The sequence below is a fragment of the Embiotoca jacksoni genome, unplaced genomic scaffold (genome assembly GCF_022577435.1).
Source record: "Embiotoca jacksoni isolate LCO1_2020_lvr unplaced genomic scaffold, fEmbJac1.0.p SCAF_11, whole genome shotgun sequence".
NCBI classification, from domain to species: domain Eukaryota; kingdom Metazoa; phylum Chordata; class Actinopteri; family Embiotocidae; genus Embiotoca; species Embiotoca jacksoni.
This window is the reverse complement of record NW_027185241.1, coordinates 139,625-155,730: the sequence shown is the minus strand read 5'-3', so window position 1 is coordinate 155,730 and position 16,106 is coordinate 139,625. Positions and strand designations below refer to the sequence as shown.

General features: G+C 37.6%; 2 protein-coding genes and 2 long non-coding RNA genes across 5 annotated transcripts; all 4 read left to right on the top strand.

The window, feature by feature from the left end:
- Positions 1–1,038: 1,038 nt before the first annotated feature.
- Positions 1,039–4,722, top strand: LOC138192868 (C-type lectin domain family 10 member A-like). Its single transcript, XM_069140554.1, has 7 exons — positions 1,039–1,141; positions 1,399–1,476; positions 2,448–2,552; positions 3,284–3,607; positions 3,698–3,864; positions 3,993–4,105; positions 4,182–4,722. The coding sequence occupies exons 1-7, from the start codon at positions 1,078–1,080 to the stop codon at positions 4,303–4,305; spliced, it is 975 nt and encodes a 324-aa protein (XP_068996655.1). The 5' UTR covers positions 1,039–1,077; the 3' UTR covers positions 4,306–4,722.
- Positions 4,723–7,335: 2,613 nt separating this feature from the next.
- Positions 7,336–15,925, top strand: LOC138192888 (uncharacterized). Of its 2 annotated transcripts, XR_011177841.1 has the most exons (4): positions 7,336–7,559; positions 15,308–15,376; positions 15,483–15,572; positions 15,746–15,925. It is a non-coding gene; the product is annotated as an uncharacterized lncRNA (long non-coding RNA). The 2 variants fall into 2 exon arrangements; XR_011177840.1 differs by lacking the exon at positions 7,336–7,559 and having other exon boundaries at positions 14,959–15,376.
- Positions 9,144–10,380, top strand: LOC138192878 (natural killer cells antigen CD94-like). The gene is made up of 5 exons (XM_069140563.1): positions 9,144–9,179; positions 9,399–9,614; positions 9,706–9,872; positions 10,001–10,113; positions 10,190–10,380. Exons 2-5 carry the CDS (start codon positions 9,446–9,448, stop codon positions 10,311–10,313), a joined length of 573 nt encoding a protein of 190 aa, XP_068996664.1. The 5' UTR covers positions 9,144–9,179; positions 9,399–9,445; the 3' UTR covers positions 10,314–10,380.
- LOC138191798 (uncharacterized) lies at positions 11,307–14,187 on the top strand. The gene is made up of 3 exons (XR_011177753.1): positions 11,307–11,581; positions 13,763–13,907; positions 14,109–14,187. It is a non-coding gene; the product is annotated as an uncharacterized lncRNA (long non-coding RNA).
- Positions 15,926–16,106: the final 181 nt, after the last annotated feature.

The following is a 16,106-nucleotide window of genomic DNA, read 5'->3' as shown; positions in this document are numbered from 1 at the left end:
ACATAGATAGTAGTGCCAGGGTTAGCATCATAGATTACCCTTTAGTAAAAGATTATGTGCTGCAACAGCAAGGGTTACATTCACATGTGTCTGCAGGTGAGTCAGTTTGTCTGCGTGTTGATGCTGTTCTTTTCCTGCCTGTTATGCAGTGCATGCTGGGATAAACTCTGATGATCAAAGTCACTTGCATTTGATAAAAGATGGTGGTGGAATGTAACCAAGTACATTTACTCAAATACTTAAGTACAAATTTGAGATACTTGTACTTTTACTTTAGTATTTCCTGTTGTGAAGCTTCATACTTCTATTCGACCACGTATCAGAGATTTGACAGCTTTAGTTACTAGTTACTTTTAAGATTACAATTTTTCATACCCTTCCTGTTTTTCAGTGCTGTTACCTAAAATGCTGATCAAGTCAAAACCTGTTTTGCAATAATTTTCCTTCCTGGTGATCAAAAAGGATCAGTGGTCACTGTACACCGGGGGTCCTGGATTTGAGGGTGATGGAAGCTCTTCTCTGTCGAGGTGGGCGGCCATCTGCCTCCACGTGTTGGGGTGAGGTGAGTGTATCTCTTAACACTGCTATACTCAGTATTACAGGAACATTTATACGTGCATCGACGGCCACAAAAGAGTTCAGACTAGAGCAATCTGCAGTAAAGGTGTGAGACCATGTGAGTAATGATGCAGAGAGAAAAAAAAAAAAAACACAACACAGCAGATGGGTAAATTCAATTGGTTATTGGTGTTTTACACAAAACCAAGCAAACTTCCAAAGTCCTAGTTACATATTAGTAATCTTGTTATACCATGTTATATACTCATTGTAATAATATCTTTTATATCAAGCTGATTATAGAACAGGAACACAGTGTTGGCTTGAAGTTGACATCCGGACTGTCGTGCATGCAAATGACTTTCTCAGGAAAAGCAGAAGTTGATATATTTCAAAAATGTGACAGATTCGCCTCAACAGAGGAAACAACCACTTCTCTTCTTGTGAGTCTCTGTGGCTCAATTACAGAGGTACTTCTTTGACTACAATTCGGATAGACTCAACAGAAAGGTTGTAGTGATGGCGGAGGACGTTAACTACGCTTCAGTTGTATTCAAAAATAAGAACCGATCCCGACCGGAAGGTAAGTCAACTTTTAAAAGTACAGAGCGACTAGAAAAGATATTCTCAGACTTTGTCCTCAGAAGAGAGTCTTTGTTTATGTGGCCCTCCTCATATTAAATATTAATTTATTGTTCTGGTGTAGGAGCAGGTTACATGTTTAGCTCACTAAACCAAGCAGTTTGTCATTGTTCTTGATTTTTTTTTTTTTCTTTTATCTCATTGTTGATTATAGTGAACTGTTAATATTTAACCACTGTACACTATTTAACCTTTCAGCTAAAAACAAAGAGGAAACTGTGTACGATGAAGTGAAGGTGAAAAAGAACTCAACCGAACAAAGTCCAGACACAAATGGTAAGTTGTAAAAGAACACAAAAACAAAACAGGTGAATCTGAGAACATTTGGTGCTGATATCGGCTTTGTGAAGTCAAACAAACAAACAAACAAACAAACACATGTAAAACTTCTGACTGACCGCCACGTTGTGGAATAATTGTTGTTTGTAATAAATTGGTTTCTTTAAATCAACAGAAATCATTTAAGAAAAGTCAAAAGTGTATGATTGTGTAGTACTTGATTTGGTAAACATTCAGTCAGGCAAGACCCAAAATATGTGTTTGGACGGGTCACAATCTGTAAACTTTAGTGAACCCTTATCGACCGGAAACCCAAAATACGATTGAAATATGATTTAAGAGTTTTACAAATGTTCTTATAAATATATATTTTTAAGATTATCACCTTTACTTGAATGACAACTGATGACTATATTTTCAACATCTATCAATTCTTATCATATCTGAAGGACAGATTACTTCGCAAAAAATAAACAAACAATGAGACGCTTAAATACATTACAGCGTTATATTAGTCAATATTACTGGGTTGGCCTCATAGGAATGGAGGCTATGTCCACTTCTGCCTCCAACCTGGTTCATCTGTAGCACAATGTCTGAAAGAATTGACATCAAACATTTGAGAAATTGTAAACCTTTCCTTTAAGTGTCCCACGTGAACATTAATAATACATAATGGCCATGAAGCGTTTCCTTTCTGATGATTTTCTGTTACAAAACATTGTTTTGTGTAAAAATGCAATCTCATGTTGAATTTAAGTTAATTTGAGGTTTTCACAGTTTGATTTAAAAGTTTTTTTACTTCCTGTTTTAAACTTATTAAGTTTAAAATACCTTCTTTGGTAATGGCAAGGTAAAGAGGAAATGTTGGACTAAAAAAGACTGTAACTTTGGTTACCCACATTATTTCATGAACTCCGACTTCTAAAGCCACGTATTTATATGTTTGTCTATCCGATTCCTGCCAGACAAGAATGCAGACGGACGACGTCGCCACTATCGGCTCTTGGCTTGTTGCTTGGCGACTTTCTGTGTCATTTTGCTGTTGGGCATCACAGCAATCTGTGTCTACAGTAAGTATGTAAAACAGACAGTCCATGCACGAACTTAGACACAAGGCAGACCCTTATAGAATAATATTTCTTCTGTTACCATCATGTGATATCAGATTGTTTTACATATCATAAGTTTCTGCTTCTAGTTTTCTAAATCTGTTAAGAACAAAGTGAATTACTAGACACAATAATTCATGGTCAAATGTATGAAGATAGTATAACAGGTTTTTTTTATACAATATATATTTTCAGTACTGTGTAACCAATTATTGCACATTTTGCCTTAATAATAGCCATGTAATTCACCATGTTGGGAAACATCAGGCCAAATAATAAATCTACACCTGCTGTTGGGTTTCTTGGTAACATTGAAAAGTTTAGAACACGAAATCATTGGCTAAAATAAACAAAAAGTCCACAACATATTTACCATTAAGTTTTGTTTCAGTCATTTTTACTTAAAATTTCATTGTTAAGCTGTTTTGAGTGAATTTTGTATGAACCAATGGGGGAAGCTGTGAAATATTGAAAGATGGCTTAACACATTGTGAGTGTTGGTCTTTTTGTGGGTTTTTTGTTGTTCTCTGAAAAAGAAAAAACACAATCTTAGCTTATCGCTCCTAAAAGGCTGGCAAACCTGAAGTACAACAGACAGGAAGCAGCTTTGATCTGTGATGAAATAACAAAAGCAAAGTCAACAATACCAAAACTGCTTACTCTACTTTAAGATGCTCATTTTCATTTTGCAGTTGCTACATTCAGTCAGGAAAACAGCCAAACGACTCTTCTGGAAATGAATCGCAACCTGACAAATCTCAACAACAATTTAAGGGAGGACAACACCAACCTGACACAAGCCTCTGCTGTCTTAGAGAGCAAGGTCACAAATCTCACGGCAGAAAAGCACAACCTTACGATGAAAAACCAGGAGCTGGAGACACAAAACCAGGAGCTGGAGATGGAGAAGAGAAACCTTACAAATCAAATAAAGGACATGGAGGCAAAGGGGAATGAGCTCAACATCAGTCGAGCTCAGTGGAGCATTGATGCCTACTGTCCCAGAAAAGATGGTGGTATGTTGGGATCCCATTAGTTATAAAAATATTGAATCTTGATATAACGAGACAGTAAAGTTGATTATTAGTTGATCTCTGTTATTTCAGCGCGACATTGTAACTCTTGTCAGCCGCGCTGGACTCTGTTCCAGTCCAGTTGCTATGTGGTTTTGGACTACAAGACTTTTACCAATCGGAAAACCTGGAAAGAAGCTCGAGAAAACTGCAAAATAAGGAGTTCTGATTTGGTGGTTGTAGATAATGCAGAAGAAAAGGTAATAACAGCTTATATTAAATGAAAATGTATTTTCTGAAGATCTGAACACACGTTGAGTCTGTTGGTCACAGTGAGTTTATTAAAGTAAGTAAATATCTCTGATCCATTTTCCTCTGTTGTCCTCAGACACTTGTCAGTGTTAACAGCTGGGGAAGTTCAGGAAACGAAGGGTACTGGATTGGACTGAAAGTTGAAGATGGAAAATGGAAGTGGGTCGATGGAAGTGATCTGGCTGACAGGTAAGAGACACATTTCTAAACACTTTAAATGATTAAATCTTGACTCTGGATCCAACTGATGTTTTTGTTTCCTCAGCTCCTGGATAGAAAACCCGACTGATGGTCACTGTGCAATTTCTGTAACTAACAACGGATGGAAATCAGTGACCTGTACCAACAGGAACAGATGGATCTGTGAACAGAAGTCTTTGTCTGTTTGAGTCAAACTTCAGAAAGTAACTTGATAGTCTGCAAAGATTAATCACATGTAAAATAATGCCAACTGGCTAAATAATGTCAAAATATGAAGATTTCTAGTAATATCACGTTTAATATTTTTGGAAAAAACAAAACTTAGAAATTAAGTTAAAGTGTGCTTCTTTTAACAGCTGTTTGTTTAAGGTACTTTGTGTACATATTTGGAAAAAAACAAACAAACTTCAGATGTAATGTATAAATAGATATTCGAAAATATTTGTTTCCTGAATGTAATTTTTAACACTGTTGCCGCTGATTGGCCAACAGAGGGCGCTGCATTACTTCTCTACAAAATGCTTCCAAAGCTGTTTTCTTCAACATTTGTATTCGGATGTAAATAAGTCTTCACACGTTGAGGCAGCAGATAATGTTAGATATCTATTTAGAAAAAAATGCGTGTTTTTTATCCTGTTATGTTGAATAAAAATGCTATACAGAACAACAATATTTCTGTTTTCTTTTTCTAATCTCTCAAAACTTCTCATTAAAAATGTCTGTAAGTTTTGATAAAGTCAGGATGAACTGCATTCTTCAGGATGATATAACAAGTTCAATCAGTATGAGGCAGGAACAGATCTGGTCTCAGTATGTTCACCACGTTTGGACCTCATTAATCAATCACACCGTCGACATCAGATCCAACAAATCTCCAGATTACAACAGGAAGTTCAATTTATCAGCGAAGCACATGTTGTGTTTTACAAAGAGGGATTTCATGTTTGAATATCTTTATGAGTGCTGTTACCTAAAATGCTGATCAAGTCAAAACCTGTTTTGCACTAATTTTTCTTCCCGGTCATCAAAAAGGATCAGTGGTCACTGTACACCGGGGGTCCTGGATTTGAGGGTGATGGAAGCTCTTCACCGTCGAGATCACGTGTTCTCCCATGTTCACTTAATTCTGTAACGTTCAGTATCCCAATTTACAGACGTTCCCTAAACGTCTCACCAAACCAGCTGGTGGTCTGAACGTAGCAGAGCCCTTAGCCCCCCCTCCCACTCTCTGAACCACGCACTCACCTACCGGAGACCCCGCAGCTAAGACAGGTGCAGGAGGCAGACAAGATTTGGAGCAAAGTCAGATATTTTGAGATTCCCAAGAGATATCGAGTGAATTTAACAGTATTGTAAGTGAGTTACATGCTGAGCTGCAGCGGAGCTGTCGAGGGAGAAGTTCTCACCGGGACGAACTCCGTCGGGCGTTTCTTCAATGAAGTGGATTATCCAGGTGAGTTGCTACCTGAGGTTATCTTGTTAACTAAGTTTGTGTCAGAGAATTGGGAGTAATTTACTTTGAGGAACATAGCGAAGCAAAACCAGCCAGGATAACAACATTTTGGATGATGTGAATGAAGCACATAACTGTGTGTGTGTGTGTGTGTGTGTGTGTGTGTGTTGAATTTTTGTTAAAGTTTCTGTATATGTTGTAAAAGTATGTTGATTGCCAAGTGTATTGTTTGAAATTGAGGGAAAATGAGATAATTTAGTCACAAGTGTTTAAAGTCGTGAATGTTTTGTGCAAATCTAATGTGATGGAAAAAGAGGAAACTCTGACTATATGATGATGTTCTGCACACTTGTGTACAGGCTGTTTTTTTTTTAGGGATTCATCAAGTGACTACGAGCTGCTTCATCTGCTATCCTGTCTGGATCTTCACCGAGAAATATAAAGGATCCAGTTTTATTGGCACTTTGTTTTCTGAGATCTCAGAGTTGTTTTGGATTCAAACAAACAACCGGAAATCCGTTGGAAGAGACTAATGGTGAACTGTTGAACGTTAAGGAACTTCCAAAGATATAAATGAGACCTACTTTGACTGACAACTGTAAAGGACTAAAACAGACTATCAAAATCTAACAACTGAATTATTTTGGGTTTAACAGAGTTCAGAGGTTTATACCAGATTTGAGTGATTATTTGTCATAATATGCAATTCAATGGTTGTTTATCCAATTTTTGTTACACAGTTATTTGAGTTAAGTGGAATTCATTTTGTTGTTAAGAACTGAAGTTGAGTTAATGTGAGATTTAAAGGTATTGTTCAAGTGAAATGGTTTAAATAATTCTGTAAATATATTCCCTCATCATTGAATCATTGGTTGTGTGTGTGCTTTGTGGGCTGGAGGTCTCATTGCTCTTGTAGAGAGTTGCTACCACCAATCTCCTTACCCAACCGAGTAATTGAAATGAAGTTAACCGTAACCAAGGTAACCTGAAAAAATCTTGGCCTGAACTGTTAAAGAACCTCAGATACTGATGTTACATAGATAGTAGTGCCAGGGTTAGCATCATAGATTACCCTTTAGTAAAAGATTACGTGCTGCAACAGCAAGGGTTACATTCACATGTGTCTGCAGGTGAGTCAGTTTGTCTGCGTGTTGATGCTGTTCTTTTCCTGCCTGTTATGCAGTGCATGCTGGGATAAACTCTGATGATCAAAGTCACTTACATTTGATAAAAGATGGTGATGGAATGTAACCAAGTACATTTACTCAAATACTTAAGTACAAATTTGAGATACTTGTACTTTTACATTAGTATTTCCTGTTGTGAAGCTTCATACTTCTATTCGACCACATCTCAGAGGTTTGACAGCTTTAGTTACAAGTTACTTTTAAGATTACAACTTTTCATACCCTTCTTGTCCAGTGAAAACCATGTCTCTCCAAATTTTGGTGAATCGAATTGGAACTTTTCAGAAAAAGTTAAGGATTATATGTTCCTACTTCTAAATAAAGTATTTAAAAAAAAAAACACATCGTCACAAAACTGAAAACAGGGATGTTTTTCTCGGATTGTTGTTTTTAGAGATGAGTGGTTCTCACAGGACAGAAGTACTGCAAACAAAAGATGACTATATAGAATATAACGCATAACTGTACGTTAAATTGCTGAACAGTCAAGTGGTACAAATTAGTTCAAGTTTAAATAACAGCAGCATTAAAAATGCACATTGATAGAACAGTAATATTAATCCAAACCCATCATAAAACACTAACAGGGAATCTTTTCTAAACTGTTACTGTTTGATATGTTAAGTAAATTTAACTGTTAATACTCATGTTTTTACTAAAGCAAGGTTTTGAATGTAGGATTTTTACCTGTCGTGAAGTAGATACACGTTGTGTTGCTACTTTTACTTAAGTAAAGGACCTGAATACTTCTTCCAGCACTGATGAACTGCAGCAGCCTGAGAAGATGCTGCAGACACACTGTGTGAGTTCAAACTATTTATAAATAAGACTTCTCATCACAACTGAGCGTTAGTTTCTCAGCAAACACCAACTGTCACACCTTCAAAACAGAACTAAAAACCACACGCTTCTATATCAAGATTAAAACAGGTACTTTAAACTTTGTACATGACTCAGACTTACTTTAAAAAGTCCAGACGTTCCTCTTTCTGCAAGGAGAGTAAACATTTCACGAGCTTTTCACCGACACTCTTTTGTGTAGCAGAATCATATTTCTGTAATGCATGATGCCTTTTTAAAGCACAACAACACAGTGTAACTTTGGCATTAAATACATTTGAAGAGTTAAAAAAAAAAATCCTTTTCATCTTTACATTTATTTCCATGATTTTTCCAGGCTGCCGAGCACATTGGGAGTGATTCTATAAATACGGACTAATTTGCTGCAGATATTTAAACATTTGTGTTTAATCGGTGCCGTTGGAGATCAGCGTGTGGATGTGTTCTGTGTCTGAATTTTAAATGGCAGTCCATCCAGGCTGGTCAGCTTACCTGAATTCAGACATTTATTCAATCATCATTGGTCAGAAAAACAACATGTAACACAATCATATTACTGATCGAGTTCTGCTTTGATGAAACAAAAAACTGTGTATTTTAGAAGTAAAATTCAAAGGAGAAAACTTCCCCTCACAACAACTGACCACAAGTTTTAAAATAGAGACTCAACTTCAAAAACCCACAAACTTCCCTGTAAAGTTTAACGTCACTGCACCAGTGTTTCCATTTCAGCCTTCATATGCAGCTCGATCGCTGGTGAACTTGATGCTTTTTCCAGGATGAACAGAAAAACACAGACGCTGACGGTCAATTTTAGAAATCCAAATGTTTCTTTCTCTGCAGGTAGGATGCTTTCTGACAGATTCAAACTTCACAAGCGTCTCATCTTTTGTGAAGCAGAATCTTGTTTTATTCATTTTCATAATGATGAGCATAACGACACTTTGGTCAAATTAATTTCAGATGTCACGATTGACTTTATGTTCTAATTTGTATCATGATTTTCTCAGTCTGCTGATTCTGGAAATAATGTTTAATTTACTGCAGATCTTTGAGAACTTATGTTTGATTTGTTTCAGAGGAACTTGAAGAAGGTGACTATGAAAATGCAGCAGTTTGTACTGTGGACAAAATTGCATCCACCTCAGGTATGTTATTACTTCGTCAAGATAAAAGTGTAAATTGGTGTTTTAAATGAATAATTTTTGCCATTTCTTTTATTTAACTTTTTTTTTTTAAACCTTTTTTCTATCTTGCATTATTATTTTTCCAATTTTCATATCGGGAGTGATTGGGCTAATTCACTGTCATTACTTAAGTACTTGTGTTTGTTCTGAACGGTTTCAGACAAACTTGAGAAAGGCAGGAATGTAAATGCAGCAGTATGCATTGTGGACCAAAACCAGCCACTGCAGGTTATTTTCACAATTTACTGCACACATTTTATAAAAGCATATTTAATTGTTTTAAAGTTTCGTGTTGATTTATTTCAAATAAATTTTTTTTTTTTTTTTTTTTAAATCATTTTTTTCTTTCAGACAAGAAGTCTCCCTCTTTCACTCATTCTTTTCCAACAATAACAGTGAGTTGGTTGATACTGTTTGTTATTGTGGCCCTTCGAATATATTGTAAGTATAACTCAAAAGTAAACAAATATTTCGATGTCGTTATTGTGAAATAATTCTGAACAAAAATGCATTTTGTCTGACTTTCAATTTATGTCAAACTTGTTTGATTTTTGTTAAGTTGTTGTCCAATATCAGCTCACTGCCAACTATCTTCCTGTACGTTTGACCTTAAGTTACCTCGGTCATTTCTGAAAACAACGCCAAGCTGACGGCAGAAAAGATGAACCTGGAGAAACAAAACCAGGAGCTGGAGACACAAAACCAGGAGCTGGAGATGGAGAAGAGAAACCTTACAAATCAAATAAAGGACATGGAGGCAAAGGGGAATGAGCTCAACATCAGTCGAGCTCAGTGGAGCATCGATGCCTACTGTCCCAAAAGAGATGCCAGTATGTTGGGATCCCATTAGTTATAAAAAATATTGAATTCTGACATAATGAAACAGTAAAGTTGATTATTAGTGGATCTCTGTTATTTCAGGAAGACAGTGTAAATCTTGTCAGCCGGGCAGGATTCTGTTCCAGTCCAGTTGCTATATGGTTTTGGACTACAAGACTTCTACCAATCGGAAAACCTGGGAAGAAGCTCGAGAAAACTGCACAATAAGGAGTTCTGATTTGGTGGTTGTAGATAATGCTGAAGAAAAGGTAATGACAGCTTATATTAAATGAAAATGTATTTTCTGAAGATCTGAACACACGTTGAGTCTGTTGGTCACAGTGAGTTTATTAAAGTAAGTATATATATCTGTTCCCTTTTCCTCTGTTGTCCTCAGAAATATGTCAGTGATAACAGCTGGGGAAGTTCAGGAAACGAAGGGTACTGGATTGGACTGAAAGCTGATGGTAGAAAATGGAAGTGGGTCGATGGAAGTGATCTGGCTGACAGGTAAGAGACACATTTCTAAACACTTTGAATGATAAAATCTTGACTCTGGATCCAACTGTTGTTTTTGTTTCCTCAGCTCCTGGACAGAAAACCCGACTGATGGTCACTGTGCAATTTCTGTAACTAATGATGGATGGAAATCAGTGAACTGTAACGACAGGAACAGATGGATCTGTGAACAGAAGGCTTTGTCTGTTTGAGTCAAACTTCAGAAGGTTACTTGATAGTCTGCAAAGATTAATCACATGTAAAATAATGCCAACTGGCTTAATAATGTCAAAATATAAAGATTTAAAGTCATATTACGTTTAATATTTTTGTAAAAACCAAAACTTAGGAATAAAGTTAAAGTGTGCTACTATTAACAGCTGTTTGTTTAAGGTACTTTGTGTACATATTTGGAAGAAAAGAAACTCAGATGTAATGTATAAATAGATATTAGAAAATATTTGTTTCCTGCATGTAATTTTTAACACTGTTGCCGCTGATTGGCCAACAGAGGGCGCTGCATTACTTCTCAACAAAATGCTTCCAAAGCTGTTTTCTTCAACATTTGTATTCTGATGTAAATAAGTCTTCACACGTTGAGGCAGCAGATAATGTTAGATATCTATTTAGAAGCAAATGCATGTTTTTATCCTGTTATGTTGAATAAAAATGTTATACTGAACAATATTTCTTTTTTTTTTTTTTTTTTTTTCTAATATCTCAAAACTTCTCATTAAAAATGTTAGTAAGTTTTGATAAAGTCAGGATGAACTGCATTCTTCAGGATGATATAACAAGTTCAATCAGTATGAGGCAGGAACAGATCTGGTCTCAGTATGTTCACCACGTTTGGACCTCATTAATCAATCACACCGTCGACATCAGATCCAACAAATCTCCAGATTACAACAGGAAGTTCAATTTATCAGCGAAGCACATATTGTGTGTTTTACAAAGAGGGATTTCATGTTTGAATATCTTTTTCAGTGCTGTTACCTAAAATGCTGATCAAGTCAAAATCTGTTTCGCACTAATTTTTCTTCCTGGTCATCAAAAAGGATCAGTGGTCACTGTACACCGGGGGTCCTGGATTTGAGGGTGATGGAAGCTCTTCACCGTCGAGGTCACGTGTTCTCCCATGTTCACGTAACCCAGGCAACATTCAGTTTCCCAATTTACAGACGTTCCCTAAACGTCTCACCAAACCAGCTGGTGGTCTGAACGTAGCAGAGCCCTTAGCCCCCCCTCCCACTCTCTGAACCACGCACTCACCTACCGGAGACCCCGCAGCTAAGACAGGTGCAGGAGGCAGACAAGATTTGGAGCAAAGTCAGATATTTTGAGATTCCCAAGAGATATCGAGTGAATTTAACAGTATTGTAAGTGAGTTACATGCTGAGCTGCAGCGGAGCTGTCGAGGGAGAAGTTCTCACCGGGACGAACTCCGTCGGGCGTTTCTTCAATGAAGTGGATTATCCAGGTGAGTTGCTACCTGAGGTTATCTTGTTAACTCAGTTTGTGTCAGAGAATTGGGAGTAATTTACTTTGAGGAACATAGCGAAGCAAAACCAGCCAGGATAACAACATTTTGGATGATGTGAATGAAGCACATAACTGTGTGTGTGTGTGTGTGTGTGTGTGTGTGTGTGTGTGTTGAATTTTTGTTAAAGTTACTGCATATGTTGTAAAAGTATGTTGATTGCCAAGTGTATTGTTTGAAATTGAGACAAAATGAGATAATTTAGTCACAAGTGTTTAAAGTTGTGAAGGTTTTGTGTAAATCTAATGTGATGGAAAAAGAGGAAACTCTGACTACATGATGATGTTCTGCACACTTGTATACAGGCTGTTTTTTTTTTTTAGGGATTCATCAAGTGACTACGAGCTGCTTCATCTGCTATCCTGTCTGGATCTTCACCGAGAAATATAAAGGATCCAATTTTATTGGCACTTTGTTTTCTGAGATCTCAGAGTTGTTTTGGATTCAAACAAACAACCGGAAATCCGTTGGAAGAGACTAATGGTGAACTGTTGAACGTTAAGGAACTTCCAAAGATATAAATGAGACCTACTTTAACTGACAACTGTAAAGGACTAAAACAGACTATTAAGATCTAACAACTGAATTATTTTGGGTTTAACAGAGTTCAGAGGTTTATACCTGATTTTAGTGACATTATTTGTCATGATATGCAATTCAATGGTTGTTTATCCAATTTTTCTTACAGTTATTTGAGTTAAAGTTGCTGTAAGTTGGACCTTTAAACAGTTTCTCATCCGTCTTCAGCTCAGGTTTTTTTAGGCGGGGCTAAAAGGTCGCTTCAGTACGTCACCGATCTACCACACAGACGGTTTATATAACCTTCTGCATGGCTCCTCCTCTCACGGTGAAAGGCTATAAAAGCCTGGAGCTCATTTGCATAAGAGGTCATCCCACTCTGCCGTAGCCAGATTGTTATTGTCCATCAGCTGGCTGCTACAGGACGTCTCCCTCCACCCGCAAGTGAATCTTTCCTGGAAGCAGGAACCTCCAAAGCAGCACCGCATCGCTATTTAAATTCCCTCCTGATGAAGAAAGGAAAAAGAGGCGGATTGATTTCGTGAAGAGCCTCGCTAAAGGAGACGTTAGGATCGACACCAACAGCCGCCTCTGCAGGGACCGTTTCACAGAGGACAGTTTCAACTTGGACCGGAGACGGATGCAGTTCACGGACACACGGCTTCTCCTGCAGCTCGGAGCCGAACCGAGCTTCACCCTCCCGGCCGTTCGTCCTCCGGTCGCACCGGCACCGTCCGCCGCCGCCAGCAGTCCACCACTCAGCGGAAGTTCTGTGTGCTTGTTATAATTATACCAGATAACTTTTCCACAGTGACTCTGCTACATTTAGTCCTCGGTGCAAACCGCTAACGTGATTTTACTCGATGTAGAATAACTTTATTTTCATGAAATGGGAGCTAATGTGCTAATTAGCTTCTATTGAGTTCGTAGCAGAGTTCAGAAGAAAATGCTCCGAAAACAGCAGATTTTTTTTACGCGTGTCAATATAGCTCCGATAAGGAACTATAATATATGTAACTCTGTATTTTACATGTCGGGTGATGGTAAACATGGACCAGAGGAGATCTAGTCCTCCTGATTAATGAGGGTTGTTGATTTTGTACTCCGGTGTAACGTTACAATCAGCGACCCTCTTGGTTACATGTACCGGTACCGGTCGGGATAAACGAGCCCAACTACATGTGGAGGAGGAGGAGGAGGAGGAGGAGGAAGAGGTGGAGGGACATCAGTGAAAGAGAAAGACTTACTTCTCAACCTCAGCAGGTTCAAAGTTTGAATTAAAGTGATGTAATGAATTAACACGTGATGTCATGAATTAACATGTAATATAATGAATTAACATGTGATGTAATGAATTAACATGTGATGTAATGCAGCGTTGTTCATGTTACAGTCGTTACAGAACTAAATCAACTCCATTCTTATTATCTCCACTATTGTAATGCAGGTGCGTTAGAAGTAGTTGGAGACTCACTGTCTTCTGTCTCTGGTGTCCAGTTTGACTCCTGTGTTACAGCTCAGGGGGACAAGCTTCATTTATATGCATCTGTATGTTTCACTCATTGGACAAATAAATTCTGATTCTATTGTGTTTTCCCAAAGCAGGCTGCTCCATCCAGCAGAGAGACAGAGGACCAGTGGGACATCATGCATAAAGTCTCCGAGAGGTTGGATGTCAGACGGACCGCTTAGTGGGGAAAAGAACTGCAGCCACAGGACTGTCCTACAGGACACTGAACACCTCCCAGTGAGTGGGCGGAGCTTCAGCTCCTTCAGGACACGCCCCCCCAGTCTCAGAGCAGAGAAGACTGATGATTTTCTCACGATTTCAAAGCCTACTTTAATATACTTGTCGGTGTTTTTTTCATTCAAATTTGGATGGGTAGTTAACAACCCATAGTTCTGTGGTGTGATGAACTTAAAACTCATTTTCATTTCTACTTTACAGCATCTTTAAGTAAAGGACCTGAATACTTCTTCCAGCACTGATGAACTGCAGCAGCCTGAGAAAATACTGCAGACACACTGTGTGAGTTCAAACCATTTATAAATAAGACTTCTCATCACAACTGGGCATTAGTTTCTCAGCAAACACCAACTGTCGCAACTTCAAAACAGAACTAAAAACCACATGCTTCTCTATCAAGATTAAAACTGGTATTTTAAACTTGGTACACAACTCAGACTTACTTTAAAAAGTCCAGACGTTCCTCTATCTGCAAGGAGAGTAAACATTTCTCACGCTTTTCACCTACACTCTTTTGTGTAGCAGAATCATATTTCTGTAATGCATGATGCCTTTTTAAAGCACAACAACACAGTGTAACTTTGGCATTAAATACATTTGAAGAGTAAAAAAAAAAAAATCCTTTTCATCTTTACATTTATTTCCATGATTTTTCCAGGCTGCCGAGCACATTGGGAGTGATTCTATAAATACGGACTAATTTGCTGCAGATATTTAAACATTTGTGTTTGATCGGTGCCGTTGGAGATCAGCGTGTGGATGTGTTCTGTGTCTGAATTTTAAATGGCAGTCCATCCAGGCTGGTCAGCTTACCTGAATTCAGACATTTATTCAATCATCATTGGTCAGAAAAACAACATGTAACACAATCATATTACTGATTGATTTCTGCTTCGATGAAATAAAAAACTGTATATTTTAGAAATAAAATTCAACAGAGAAAACTTCCCCTCACAACAACTGACCACAAGTTTTAAAATAGAGACTCAACTTCAAAAACCCACAAACTTCCCTGTAAAGTTTAACGTCACTGCACCAGTGTTTCCATTTCAGCCTTCATATGCAGCTCGATCGCTGGTGAACTTGATGCTTTTTCCAGGATGAACAGAAAAACACAGACGCTGACGGTCAATTTTAGAAATCCAAATGTTTCTTTCTCTGCAGGTAGGATGCTTTCTGACAGATTCAAACTTCACAAGCGTCTCATCTTTTGTGAAGCAGAATCTTGTTTTATTCATTTTCATAATGATGAGCATAACGACACTTTGGTCAAATTAATTTGAGATGTCACGATTGACTTTATGTTCTAATTTGTATCATGATTTTCTCAGTCTGCTGATTCTGGAAATAATGTTTAATTTACTGCAGATCTTTGAGAACTTATGTTTGATTTGTTTCAGAGGAACTTGAAGAAGGTGACTATGAAAATTCACCAGTTTATACTGTGGACAAAATAACAGCCACTGCAGGTTATTAACACAATTTACTGCTGAACTATTATAACAGCAGATTGAACTGTTTTAAAGTTTCATGTTGATTCGTTTCAGCTAAAAAAAAAATTACTTTTTCTTTCAGACAAGAAGTCTCCCTCTTTCACTCATTCTTTTCCAACAATAACAGTGAGTTGGTTGATACTGTTTGTTATTGTGGCCCTTCGAATATATTGTAAGTATAACTCAAAAGTAAACAAATATTTCGATGTCGTTATTGTGAAATAATTCTGAACAAAAATGCATTTTGTCTGACTTTCAATTTATGTCAAACTTGTTTGATTTTTGTTAAGTTGTTGTCCAATATCAGCTCACTGCCAACTATCTTCCTGTACGTTTGACCTTAAGTTACCTCGGTCATTTCTGAAAACAACGCCAAGCTGACGGCAGAAAAGATGAACCTGGAGAAACAAAACCAGGAGCTGGAGACACAAAACCAGGAGCTGGAGATGGAGAAGAGAAACCTTACAAATCAAATAAAGGACATGGAGGCAAAGGGGAATGAGCTCAACATCAGTCGAGCTCAGTGGAGCATCGATGCCTACTGTCCCAAAAGAGATGCCAGTATGTTGGGATCCCATTAGTTATAAAAAATATTGAATTCTGACATAATGAAACAGTAAAGTTGATTATTAGTTGATCTCTGTTGTTTCAGGAAGACAGTGTAAATCTTGTCAGCCGGGCAGGATTCTGTTTCAGTCCAGTTGCT